At 42.3% G+C, this 12,442-nt stretch overlaps 1 protein-coding gene and 1 non-coding gene across 2 annotated transcripts; both read left to right on the top strand.

Moving 5' to 3' along the window:
• The first annotated feature begins 152 nt into the window (after positions 1 to 152).
• trnal-aag lies at positions 153 to 234 on the top strand. The gene has a single exon. It is a non-coding gene; the product is annotated as a tRNA-Leu (tRNA).
• A 196-nt stretch (positions 235 to 430) lies between these two features.
• Positions 431 to 10,004, top strand: polr3e (polymerase (RNA) III (DNA directed) polypeptide E). The gene is made up of 21 exons (XM_041029517.1): positions 431 to 567; positions 1,392 to 1,505; positions 1,760 to 1,810; positions 1,972 to 2,049; positions 2,156 to 2,271; positions 2,742 to 2,824; positions 3,224 to 3,331; positions 3,775 to 3,824; positions 3,917 to 4,036; positions 4,199 to 4,284; positions 4,583 to 4,627; positions 4,735 to 4,826; positions 5,334 to 5,454; positions 5,765 to 5,846; positions 5,980 to 6,039; positions 6,666 to 6,823; positions 6,959 to 7,020; positions 7,121 to 7,575; positions 8,994 to 9,071; positions 9,379 to 9,501; positions 9,619 to 10,004. Exons 2-21 carry the CDS (start codon positions 1,467 to 1,469, stop codon positions 9,673 to 9,675), a joined length of 2,064 nt encoding a protein of 687 aa, XP_040885451.1. The 5' UTR covers positions 431 to 567; positions 1,392 to 1,466; the 3' UTR covers positions 9,676 to 10,004.
• The last annotated feature ends 2,438 nt before the right edge of the window (positions 10,005 to 12,442 follow it).

Below are 12,442 nucleotides of genomic sequence, written 5' to 3'. Positions count from 1 at the left end.
TGCCCAGGGGGGGTATATCATCTCCTAATCGGTTCATGGTTCATAGAGACCGTTGTTGGCATGGACTCTATTGAAAGAAACAAGTTGTGTAACCAACTGTTGAACTCTCTGACCTAGTATATAAAAAGTATATCAGAATTGAGTATCACAGAGGTAGCGTGGCCGAGCGGTCTAAGGCGCTGGATTAAGGCTCCAGTCTCTTCGGGGGCGTGGGTTCGAATCCCACCGCTGCCAAATATTTTTCATGCTCAGTGGTTACTGAGTGTACTCGCCGCATATTGACCAAACCTACGCGCATATATGAAACTCCTGCGATACTTTTTGACCGAGTTTTAAATCAGTGAAAAGAAATAGTGACTGTAAATGTGCAGTAGTGGTGTCGCTGTGCATCATGGGCCCGGGCTCCTCCCCACGTGTCTGTGTGGAGCACAGAGTCAACATGGTACCGACAAGCAGGAGACCACAGCTGCGCTAGCCTGAGATAGACCTCTGCTCCTGCACGCAACACACTTTGTGGACTATCCTCACACGGATGAGATAGCTAAAACTCTACAGTGAAGTGTGCAGGTGAGAGCTAAACTTAGACTGGGTGTCGTTTAGGAGAAAAGAGGGGTTAAACCAAGCCCTCATGACTGATGGTGTCTTATTTTGCCTGACTAGCCTCGCTAATGCTAGGCTAAAGTTGCCCGGCCAGGCTAGTTTGCAGGCTGTTAGCATGTTTCGTTGCATATACGTTTGTTTACACGAAACGGAAGTGTTGAGATCGGTGCCTTTTGCTCCGCATCCTTTTACAGATGTATATATTTTATACCGAAACCCAAATTTAACTCATAGTGTACTGCAGGCCTGTGACAAGTGGCTGGAGGGTTTGATGCTAGCCTGCTAATGAAGCTAACGTAGACAGAAACTAATACTTCTTTTTAAAAGAATAATTACCTGTAAGAAGTTTTAGAATAATTGCTGTTTGAGGTGTTGGGTGTTTACAGCGATTGTTACAAAGGCTTTGTATGAAGAGCAGTCATTTAATATGGATTACATTGTGTTACATCATGTGAGTTTTACCTGCTTGTGTCAGTGGTGGCACTACTGGCCAGGCTGAATGATCATGGTCTTTCTGTCCATTAACGTAAGTGCTTTCCCTTGTTCACTGTCTGGAAAGATAACCCCTCTGCTACGTATTTCCTGAAGACTGACACCCTGAAACACCCTGACAAAATCATGATGACTTGTGATGTAACCTTGGTTTGCTGAATCACATTGTTCTTGCTACTGCTCCAGCTGCTTGTCACCTGTTTTCTTTATTATCAGCCTGGGTGCAGCCACTTGCTAACAGTGATGGGAGTGTGTGTTTGCAGAATAAATCCCCGCAATGAATGTTTTTTTGATTCCAGGTTGGATCTTATAGATCTGCTGCCGCTCCCCTCCTGTTTCACCTCCACTTCCCTCCTCGCACTGCTCACATCAATATGGCGAGTGGGGATGATGATGACCCCATTATAGAAGAGGTATGACCATAGGCTGAAGTTAAAGGATAAAGCTAGTGATATTCTAAACCATAATGATTTTATTTTGCGAACAAGTGTTGCCTGTGTAGCTGAAGCGTGCTAGAGCTAATTCCTCTGTGTTGCAATGTCTAAAAATAATTAAAAAGCACATCAGTGAGCCAAACTATTTCACTGCGTGTTCATCAGTATTAACACGCTCGCGCCAGTTTCTGTAGTCAGAGAACATTTTTGATCAGTGTTTCTGTTTCTTTAAGATTGATGTGTACCTTGCCAAAAGCCTTGCAGATAAGCTGTATCTTTTCCAGGTAAGGTTTTTCTTTGTTGTACTTAATGCTAATGAGTATGACTCTCTTTGTGAACAGATTCCTAGAAAAATCTTGATTCTTTTAATCTGTACTGTGAGTGATAATGTTCATGTGTCAAATGTCATGAGTCACTAATCACCCTCATTGTTTTTTTCTGACAGTACCCTGTGCGACCATCCACCATGACCTATGATGATGTCAACCACTTAACGGCTAAGATCAAACCCAAGCAGCAAAGGGTACAGAAGGCTCTTTTCTTACTTTACAACCCATCTGTTTAGAAAATAAGAGTCTTTGCTCATCTTAAAGTGTTTGTAATGTGTTTTTGCACTAATATTTGTATAGGTGGAGTTGGAAATGGCCATCAACACAATGAGTCCAAACTACTGTTGCAGTAAGGGGGAGCAAATAGCTCTGAATGTGGATGGCACAGGTTTTGACGAAACCAACACCTACTCAACGTATGTCTACTGTTAAACCTGTCTGTCTGCTCTTAATACTCACCACTAGTGTCTAGGAATAGTTTGACACTTACGCTTATTCACTTTCTGGCAGAGTGTTAGATGAAAACACCAAAGCACTCTCGTATCAGTTTGTTAAATATGAAGCTACAGCCTGCAGTCTGTTTGCTTATCTTTGAATTAAGACTGGAAACGGGAAATTATTTCTTTCAAATTGTCGTTTGTGGGGCTTCGTTTTATGTGACTCAAACAAACAAGATATAACGTGTTAATTAATTAGCTTTAGTGATGCTGGAAGGGTGATTTGTTACCTTTGGATAGAGCCAGGATAGCTGCCCCTCCCCTTGCACTCTTTAGCTGAGCTAACTGTCTTCTGGCTGTAGACTGTTGAGAGTGATATCAGTCGTCTTTTGTTGACTTTTCTTTAGAAATAAAGCTGAATAATGAATCAGTTTGGTTTTCTTTTCCAGGAAAATGATGGACAAACAGACCTTCTCCTCCATCCAAGCCACCACCAACACCTCCAGATATGCTGCTGCTGTGTTTCGCAAAGGTCTGATCTAATAACCAGTTGTTCTGTAGTCCACTGCAGCATCATGCTTGTGTTTTGGTTGGTTTTACTTTGTTGCTGGTTCTTGTAAACACACAAAGGTCACTCATATGTTGACAGAGTCCATATGAATCCTTATCAGTGTTACCTTTCTTATCTTTTAGTGTTATGTTCTCTAATTTTACAATTAGAGAACATAACATGTAACAAAAAATAAACAAAAAATGCACATAATGCACATAATGCACATAAACAAAAAATGTTTATGTTGAAGGTAACCAAATATGTCAACATGACTGATTTCATGACATACTGACATAAGGCCACAGTAAACCATTGCTGCATTAATACTGATCAAAACCAGGATTTGGTTTCTGACTGTTTTATTATTTATGTCCATAGGTGAACTTCACGTCACACCTCTGACAGGAATCCTCCAGATGAGACCAAGCTTCTCTTACCTGGACAAGGCTGACAACAAAACCAGAGAGAGGGAGGCAGCCAATGAAGGTGGGTGTGTTTTTTTGTTTGTTTTTTCATTAATGAGAGAGATCAATGTAGATTGCTGTTTTTTAAGCATTTAAAATTTTTTTTGCTGTTTTGAATGAACTCTCTTGTCTTTCACTAACCCAATATCCCAAGATAAATAAAGCATCATCCTTAGTAATATGGATGTCTAAAAAATTTACAGCCTTTTTAAAATGCATTGATTTGTTGATTTAACAGTTAATCAGTCTCACTTTGTAATTTTACACCTTAATTTTTTTACTTTTTACTTTTTTTGGAAAAAAAATCTTTAAAAAAGTATAATTCTGATCCTTTTATTACACAAGCAACAGCAGAACGTCATGCTTTCATTTGCTTTGAGAAGCAGCCTAAAACCTTGTGTTGTCTGATGTAGATATACCTGATATGTGATGACATTTTATATGACCACGGTCTTCTGTCTGCAGGTGGAGACTCCTCCCAGGATGAAGCTGAGGAGGAAGCCAAGGCCATCACAGTGAGAACTTGTACACAGACTTGTAAACACGTGATCTTTCTAACTTTCTGTGCTCTTAAAAACCCCAGAATGTCTGAATTTTTCCACTCCAGGTGAGGTTTGCCCGTCCTGAGTCGGAGCAGGCCCGGCAAAGGAGGATCCAGTCCTATGAGTTCCTCCAGAAGAAGCAAGCAGAGGAGCCCTGGGCTCACCTGCGCTACCATGGGGTCAAGGTAGGGGAGGCGTTTATTGACAGGGTACCACATCACTCATTAGTATTGGATATGTTATCCAATAGTGTGCTGAATTGTATTGTAGCTGTGCTGGTGTCAGGAGATCTTGTCATGAAGCGTTTGTCTCATTGGTTTTGTCTTTGTCACATTGTTGAAATTCAGGATGGTCGCTCAGAGCATGAGAGGCAGTACCTGTTCTGTCAGTCGGTGGACGCCTCAGAGAACTCTGAACTGGTCAAAACTCCTAAGTGAGTTTAATACATTTCATTACTTTGAATTATTTTAGTTGCAGTAACACAAAATCCATCATGGCCTTTCCTCGTTGTCCAATGTTAAATTTCTAATATTAGAAACTGTTGTTTGCTCTGATTGCACAAATTACTTTTGTGGTTTCGAAAATGTAAAGTTTAAAAACATAAAAGTCTTCTACCAAGACTGTGAGCTATTTGTTCACTTGCTCAAGTTCCCTCATCTTTATGTAATTCCTCATGCTTTTCTCCTTCCCTTCTCACCTTTCTCCCTGAATTATTTCTCTTATTTTCTCAGGGAGTACCTGGCGATGCTGATGCCCCCACTCGCAGAGGAAAAAGTGTAAGTATTCTTCAGTGTTCTGAGGAAAGATCCTAGATTTTAAACTGGGTGACTGCTCCAGAAATGAGTCATTACCGTCATCTCCTTCCTGTTTTTTTCTTTGTTAGTGTGAAGCCTGTCGGTCCCAGTAACGTGCTCTCCATGGCTCAACTCCGCACTCTGCCTCTGGGAGAGCAAGTCAAGACCCTGATGAAGAATGGTAGGTTGACGTGTGTAATCTGGTCGTACAAGAAGAAGGTTTTGGTGTGCCGGGTTGATTTTAGTTGTTTTAGAAATCAGTAATTTGTGTCAGATGCACTCTTTATGATTGTTTAAACAGCAGATCAGTATCCAAATTAGTTCACATTTCAGGTGTAGTCTATGTTTGTGCCAGAAGGGGGTGACAGAGCATTAGTAATGATGCTGGACCTATGTGAAACGGTTTAAAACATTATGTTCTCCAGCTCCAGATTGAATTTATCTGCAGAAGTTTGTTAGTTGCTTTGTTTTCAAGATGTGTTATGGTCTCAGTGTTATGTGGTGGCATTTAAATCACAGAATTGTTTCTTGGTTAGAATTGTGATAATGGTCAATTTTCAACGAGCATTTATTTTACTTTCTTTTGTATCTTTGACTGAGTATATTAAACGACATGAACTGCATCACATTTACAGCATTTAACTTTACGATTCTTTGCCCTTCCTTTGACAACTTCTCTCATCTTCAGTTAAGGTGATGCCGTTCGCTAACCTAATGGGCCTCCTCGCTTCTGGGACAGACTCAACCTCAGTGCTGCGCTGCATCCAGCAGGTGGCACTTCTGGTTCAGGGCAACTGGGTTGTCAAGAGGTGAGTTCAAGCAGCTTTTATTAAACAGAATCCATCCTCTTGTACATGTAAATTAAGTATGAAGAGTGTGTCCATTGTTCCAGGGCAGACTGATTTATTGTGAGGACAAATGTCATAGGAAGTTTTACACAGATTCAATTTATGGTTTGAAATGAGGATTTAAAGTTACGCCTAACACAACCCACAAGAGAGTGTTGCAGCCTGTGTGAGAGAGCATGTGTGTGTTTTATAATTTAATATTTTTCCACATTAGACACTGGCCTGGCAGCAGAGTGATGCTTCTGTTTTTTTTCTTGTTTTTTTTCCTCAGTGATGTTCTGTATCCTAAAAACACCTGCAGTCCTCACAGTGGTGTCCCTGCTGAAGTGCTCTGTCGTGGCAGGGACTTTGTGGTGAGCTGCCGTCGCTGTTTTGTTTTTTTTTTGTTTTTTTTAATTAAAGTACTCCAGATTAAATCAATGACGGTCTAAGGCCCGAGAGAGCTTGTTTTATGTGGTTTTGATGCAGTTGTTCGTCTCTCTTTAGTTGTGGAGGTTCACTCTGGAGCGCTCTGTGATGAGAAAGGAGATTGCATCCATCATCAAAGTAAGTAATCAACGTGAACAAAATACCAAATCAAGTCGACTGGTGATACCTAAAGATTAGATTCTGAACTGTGCATCTTAATCAAGGAATCCCATGAGTATCTCAGAGTTTTGACCAGAATGATTAAATTTGTCTGGATTGTTTGAAAATTGTAAGTAGCAGAGTAAAAGTGGAAAGGTTTAAGGTTTAAGGCACACAGCCTCGAGGCTCATTGCATGGCACATTAATCCCATGGGGTGTTACATGTGACGTACAATCATTGCATGGATGTTGCTTGTGGAGGTGTTATAATACCACCCATTTCTAAACTGGATTGTTAATTTTATGTATGAAAGCACAGTAGGTTGGTTTTTTGCAAGTGTATTCTTCTGATTTAACAATATATTGCAGAAAACATGCAGGTGCAGAATAAACTTGATAACCTTCTTTTGTACAGAACATTCAAAGGCAGTTCTTGGTGAGCTTGACATTAATAAAAACAAACTCCACTTGGGAGGTGCTCGGCCCCATCAGCAGGAGTGTCTTTGAACACTTGCTCTAGCTCTCTTCTGTTACCCTGAGGCAGCGGTTGTTTCAGCTCATGCAGGTACACAGGACTAACAGTTCCTTCCTTCTGTCTCCGTCAGCTTCCTCCGGAGGATGTGAAGGAGTTCCTGGAGCACGTGGCAGCGCCGCGGATCAACCGGGGCTGGGAGTTCCTGTTGCCTACTGATGTAGACTTCATTAAGAAACACCCAGATGTTGCCCACAGGCAACACATGCTGTGGCTTGGCATCCAGAGCAAGTAGGTTACACTCAGAGAAGCAGGGGGGAAAATAACTAAAGCAGCTCTTCTATCTCACCAGGATATTATTGTCAACTGTGAAAGTGCTATTAAATGTTTATCAGGACTAATTTGTACAAATCTCTTTTTCTAAAGGTTGGAAAAGGTCTTTAACTTCTCTAAAGAAGACTTCACGCCAAAGAATTCCCCTCAGCCTGGTGTGTACTGACTTATACTTGTAACAACATACTGCTAATAGAAAGCACATTAAATATTCAGCAGAGATGAATCTTACTTGATCCGATGTCTGCTTTCCAGAGCCCGTCCATGTCAGCGGAGAGCAGCGCCTGAAGATGGCCCAGGAGCGAGCAAAAGAAAAACAGTCGTCCCTACAGAAGGACCTGGACGCCAGAAGAGCAGGAAGCAGCATCCACATCAAACAGGAACCTGTCAGCGACAAAGAAGATGACCATATGGACACCTCCTCTCCCCCCTCCTCCTCCTCCATACCCAACGGTTCCATAAATGGGTACCTCAGTGCCACCTCCCCCGGCTTCGATCACACTAACGGAAACACGCCATCCCTGGAGCTACAGGACTTTGTGATAAAGACTTTCAGGAAGCATTTTGTACTGACGCTGAACGAATTAAAGAGGCTGTTTAACCTCCATCTGGCTTCCATGCCGGCGGGACGGAGCATCTTCCCCTCCATCTCGGACCACATGCTACAGGACGCCATACTCCTCTGCCATTGCAAACAGATAATGGTGCCTGTGAGTATTCAGACAGGGCACCAGCTTTTATGGTGGAAAATTAAGGATTCACGAGGTTTCTGGGTGTTAAACCAACAAAATCAGCAGACAATAGTGCACAGATCATGCAAAACAACAGGAAGAAGCAAGTCACATTCACTATTCATTACACACAGCAATGCACTGAAACGTAGAGCAACAGAACATAACTGAGCAGTAGTTTGTGAGGCTCAGATACATGTTCTCATCCTGTCCTGCCGAGCTGTGAGTTGTCAAGCCCCCCCGGTCGAACTTGAGTTGTCAGGTTTGATTTCTCTTCAAATGGCCTCAGAGCAAAGACCACACCCAAGGAGGAAGCAGAACAGCGTGGTCCCCTGTTTCACCTGCACATCAGGTTTTCCTTTGTCCTGGATGAGGAGCTGCTGCTGCTGCTCTGGTCCCTATTTCAAACTGAACAATGGGGTTTTCTCGCTGGCAGCTGTAACACAACTATCAGTTTTCTCACTCAAAATAACGACATTAACGGCCGTTTTGCTTGTGAGTGCTTTGTTGCTTGTAAAGGAACGGTTGCACCGAAGCAATGCAGAAGTGGTTCTCAGGTTCCACTCAAGTTCCAGCAGCCACCTGATACCTCTGTGTGGTTGTACTGTTTGTCTGCCCTCTGCATTTGGACTAAGGTTTCTGTTTGTAGGCTTACTGTAGTTAGACGTGGTCTGTTATTAGTTTACCCTGCCGGCTGTGTTTTTCTTGGTGTGGTGTTTGCTCGTAGGGCAGGGGGCGGCGTGGTTTGTGCCGCGTCCTTTTGTTTCATTAAGCAGCCAGGTCTCCTGCCAGGACCGGTCCTGTCCTGGCTTAGGTCTTATCCAATCTGTATCCTTGACGTGAGAGGATTACAACCGCCGTGGGGGAGGGAATGGCCGGGCGCCATCTTTATTATGCAACAGATAATTAGCCCCAAAGCAAAGCTCATTAGTGCTGGAGGAGGGGTTAATCCGGGAAGCTGTTTGCAAATGCAGGCAGATCTGGGATCAGGTGAATTGTCTTCTGTGTTGCAGTTAACAATATTGTCTAGATGTCTTGACAGTTCATAGATCGGTTTTGAGTCAGTGGGTTGTGCCTAATCCTGGTTTGGGGTGCTCAGTGTTGATCCTTCTGGTGGTCAGCCTGTTCTTGTTTTGGCTTTTTGGCCACAGACCAAATTAACAGACAAGTGTCTGAGAGACAGGAAATGCTTTGACGTTGCTATGATATGTGAAGTGCATAAAGTGGTACTTGCACGCTTGAATCAAGGTTTTGATGAACATGCATGCTATATTATGTTATAAACACACTTATGCCAGAGAGGACAGAGGAAGACTTGGCTTACGTCCAGGAGCAGGTGAATTGGTAATGTCCTGGTCAGTTGCTCTTCTAACTTTGCTCTCTCTTTCTGATTTCAGTTTCCTGCTCAGAGCACAGCAGCCCCCGATGAACAAAAGGTGTTTGGTCTGTGGGAAACTGGAGAAGAGTTCGACAAGGTAAGCGCTCTCATAACATCACATTTGTCATAACATCCTTCTTGTCTGACAATACATGCAGATACTGGCAGCTGTAACGCACCACAAAACCACGTGTTGCTAAGCTTTCAACATTCACTGAATTTCACACGAATTTCAGAAACCACACGCAGCGTGTCTCTGGTTAGTTTTTTAAATGTAGCGCAACACTGAAGAGAGAAGTAGGACACAGTTCTGTTTAATGACCACACTTGGCAAAGCTGCATGCCAAGTGTGGTGTTTTTTTTACTTTCTTTAAATTGATTTCTTGCCGTGTTTCGTCCTGCAGCAACGTCGGCTGCTGTACGACCTGTTCACAAAGAACTACCGGGTCAGGAGGAACATGATACAAGCCAGACTGGCTCAGGAGTTTGGAGACACCTCTAAAGCCGATATCGACCGGCTGCTCAAGGTGAGATTGGTGATGAGACTTTTTAAGAAGCGTACTTTTTTAAGGAGCCCCCCCCACTCACCCCACCCCACCCCACCCCCCCACTGACATGATCTAACTGGTCCCCTGATGTTCCAGGAGTGCTGCAGCAGCCACGCAGGGATGTGGTATCTCAAGGGAACGATACAGTCCTGACACTGAGATCCTGCCCCCTGCTGTCACCGTCAGCCAATCAAATCCTCTCCCGGGTGTCCAGTGGGAGGGCGGTCAGAGAGATGAGAGCCAGTCACAGCTCGCCCAGCTCTGAGGGCGGGCGACTGGAGGACAAAGATGTCAGCCGTCTGCTCTGCTCAGAACACGAAGCTTTTCTCGTTTCAGCTGAAGCATTTCTGACGTTAACGTGAGCACTCTGATGCGGCACAGAGGAAAGGAACTCCTCACAGATGGGGAATCTGAGGGGCAAAATAATCACATTTAAAAAAAAAAAAAAAAAGAAATAGCGAGATACATACGGTTTATCAGTAGATTTTTGGATTTATGACCTCACGTTTGATTATTTTTGAATTAAACTTTTACCAGACCAGGGTGGTGTTTACTGTCGAAAGCAACCATGGCTCAGAGTGCTTTCATTTTATTTCATTATAATTTTGCCAGAGAAAACATGTTTTACTTTACTATCAACAAAGAAAAGGCCTTTTTTTGTTAGACCTGACTTGGTTATTATGGACTGACTTGGAATATCAACTGAACAGAGTATTTATTCCACCCCAGTACACAAATGAAAGGGGTGAGCTTTAAGGATGGATGATGTGATGTGCTTATGATTAAAATGTGTGAAAGCACTTGGGGAAATGTTGCCAAACTCAGGAGTGAGCAAATGTGAAACAAAAGGGAAAAAAAAATAAGATTCAAAAAGTCCCCAAAGTCCTTATTCTCATGTTGTTAAACTGAAATCACTTGATGTTTTTTGGCGATCATGGACCTGGAAACTGCTGCATCTAATGTGGCTTTTCCCACCGCTTCTGTATTATTCAGTCAAATGTGAAATTTGGCAGAAAGTGGATTACATGGCTGATGTTGTTTGTTTTTCTCAGTTGAATGTGCAGAGTTTCAGATGTTTTTTCCTTTGTGAGAGAAACTCGAGTGACTGATTTTGCTTAGAGCCAATAAAGATGCAATTTGGAAATCAAGTGTTGTCATAAACTTGTTGGTATACAATGCGTTTTACAGACAAAGCTGAAACGGACGTGTCTATGGGCACGTGTCCATCACCCAGACGACAGCCGGTTCAACATATCATCCAATGTGGATGAAAAAAATCAAGCATGATGATCATGTGATTCCAAACAAATTGATATGCTAACATGATGATATCGTCACAGGGCCACCTAATGGCAGTGGTTCATTTTTTTCTTTAATTGACTCCTCCTAGGGAAATCATCGGATGGAGCTGAAATGTCATGTTGCTCTTAAGACACTATTGTCCAAAAGTGATCAAAAGCTTTTCTCTATGTTACACGATGTGTAAGTCACCCTCCGATTTGTGAAAATGAGGATTTTGAGTTTTTCCCACTTATCATCCATTCTGGCTAATATTCTTCCTTGAAACCTATAATCCCCTACAAGTCTTGCCACAGGGCACCGTTTTAACACAATTGGGCGTGGTCACTCAGCTCAGCAACGCCCCCTGGAATGTGAACTCAGCCCCCGTGAGGCCTATAGACATGAAATTTGGTGCACAGATGGATCAATACAAGAAAAAAAGTCTCTTGGAGGAAAATTCTAAAATGTACAGGAAGTCCGCCATTTTGGAAAAATGCCGCCATTTGGCGTTTCGGACTGGCCGAACTTGTCCTAGGGGATTGGTCCAAACGGGCTGAAATTTTTTCTGTTGAACCTTAAGGCATTAAGGACAAAAAGTTATCAAAAGTTTTGGTGTAGGTTACACGGTCTACCCGTGGCGCCGCCACGAACTTGATCCTTTGCCTACACACAGGAAATGGATATAAAAATGATCTGATACATTTGAAATGTTATCTCATGGTTCAGAAGACATTGATGAGTAAAAGTTATCAAAAGCTTTCATCACAGTTACATGGTATGGCTGTGGCGCCACCATGAAATTGACCCTTCGCCAACACACAGGAAATGGATGTATTTGTGCCTATATCTCCCACAAACTTCATCCAATGTTGAACAACCTTTACAGTCAGGATGACCTTCAAACTCTCAGCTGATTTATGTGCTCGTTTGATGATACACTCATAGCGCCCCCTGCTGGGAGGGGCCATGTCTTTTCTGTTGCTGTATACTGCTGTGCGTCTCTGGGGAGAAGAGGAGGAGAGAGGACAGAACATAATCTGATACATATGAAATGTTTTGTCATAGGTCAGAAGACATTGATGAGTAAAAGTTATCAAAAGCTTTCATCAGAATTACACAGTGTGGGCAGGGCAGCACCACAAAGTTGACCCTTCGCCAAAACGGGAAATGGATGTATTAGTGGGTGTTTCTGCCACATACTTAATCTACTTAAGTACTTGAAATTTTGAGGCCATTCTAAAGTATGACTTTTTTGGCTGATTGTGACACCTTACTATAGACCATTTTTATGACATTTTTAGGCCGTGCTAAAGCTTGACTTTTTTTTGTCCGATTTTGACGCCTTAGTATACTATGACGTTTTTTATGACATTTTGAGGTCAAAATTTTTTTTGACTTTTTTTGTCCGATTTTGACGCCTTACTATACTATGACGTTTTTTATGACATTTTAAGGTCAAAAATTTTTTTGACTTTTTTTGTCCGATTTTGACGCCTTACTATACTATGACGTGTTTTATGACATTTTTAGGTCAAAAAATTTTTTGACTTTTTTTGTCCGATTTTGATGCCTTACTATACTATGATGTTTTTTATGACATTTTGAGGTCAAAAAAATTTTTGACTTTTTTTGTCCGATT

Source organism: Toxotes jaculatrix, chromosome 21, assembly GCF_017976425.1.
Source record: "Toxotes jaculatrix isolate fToxJac2 chromosome 21, fToxJac2.pri, whole genome shotgun sequence".
NCBI lineage: Eukaryota > Metazoa > Chordata > Actinopteri > Toxotidae > Toxotes > Toxotes jaculatrix.
This window is presented reverse-complemented; position numbering and strand designations above follow the sequence as displayed.

What these genes read in the sequence shown, in the direction of transcription:
- polr3e (XM_041029517.1), top strand. Translation starts at nt 1,467, where the DNA reads ATGGCGAGTGGGGATGATGATGACCCCATTATAGAAGAG. An exon ending in GGCAACTGGGTTGTCAAGAG is followed by an intron (nt 5,455 to 5,764) that starts GTGAGTTCAAGC and finishes TTTTTTCCTCAG; the next exon opens with TGATGTTCTGTATCCTAAAA. An exon ending in GCAAACAGATAATGGTGCCT is followed by an intron (nt 7,576 to 8,993) that starts GTGAGTATTCAG and finishes TTCTGATTTCAG; the next exon opens with TTTCCTGCTCAGAGCACAGC.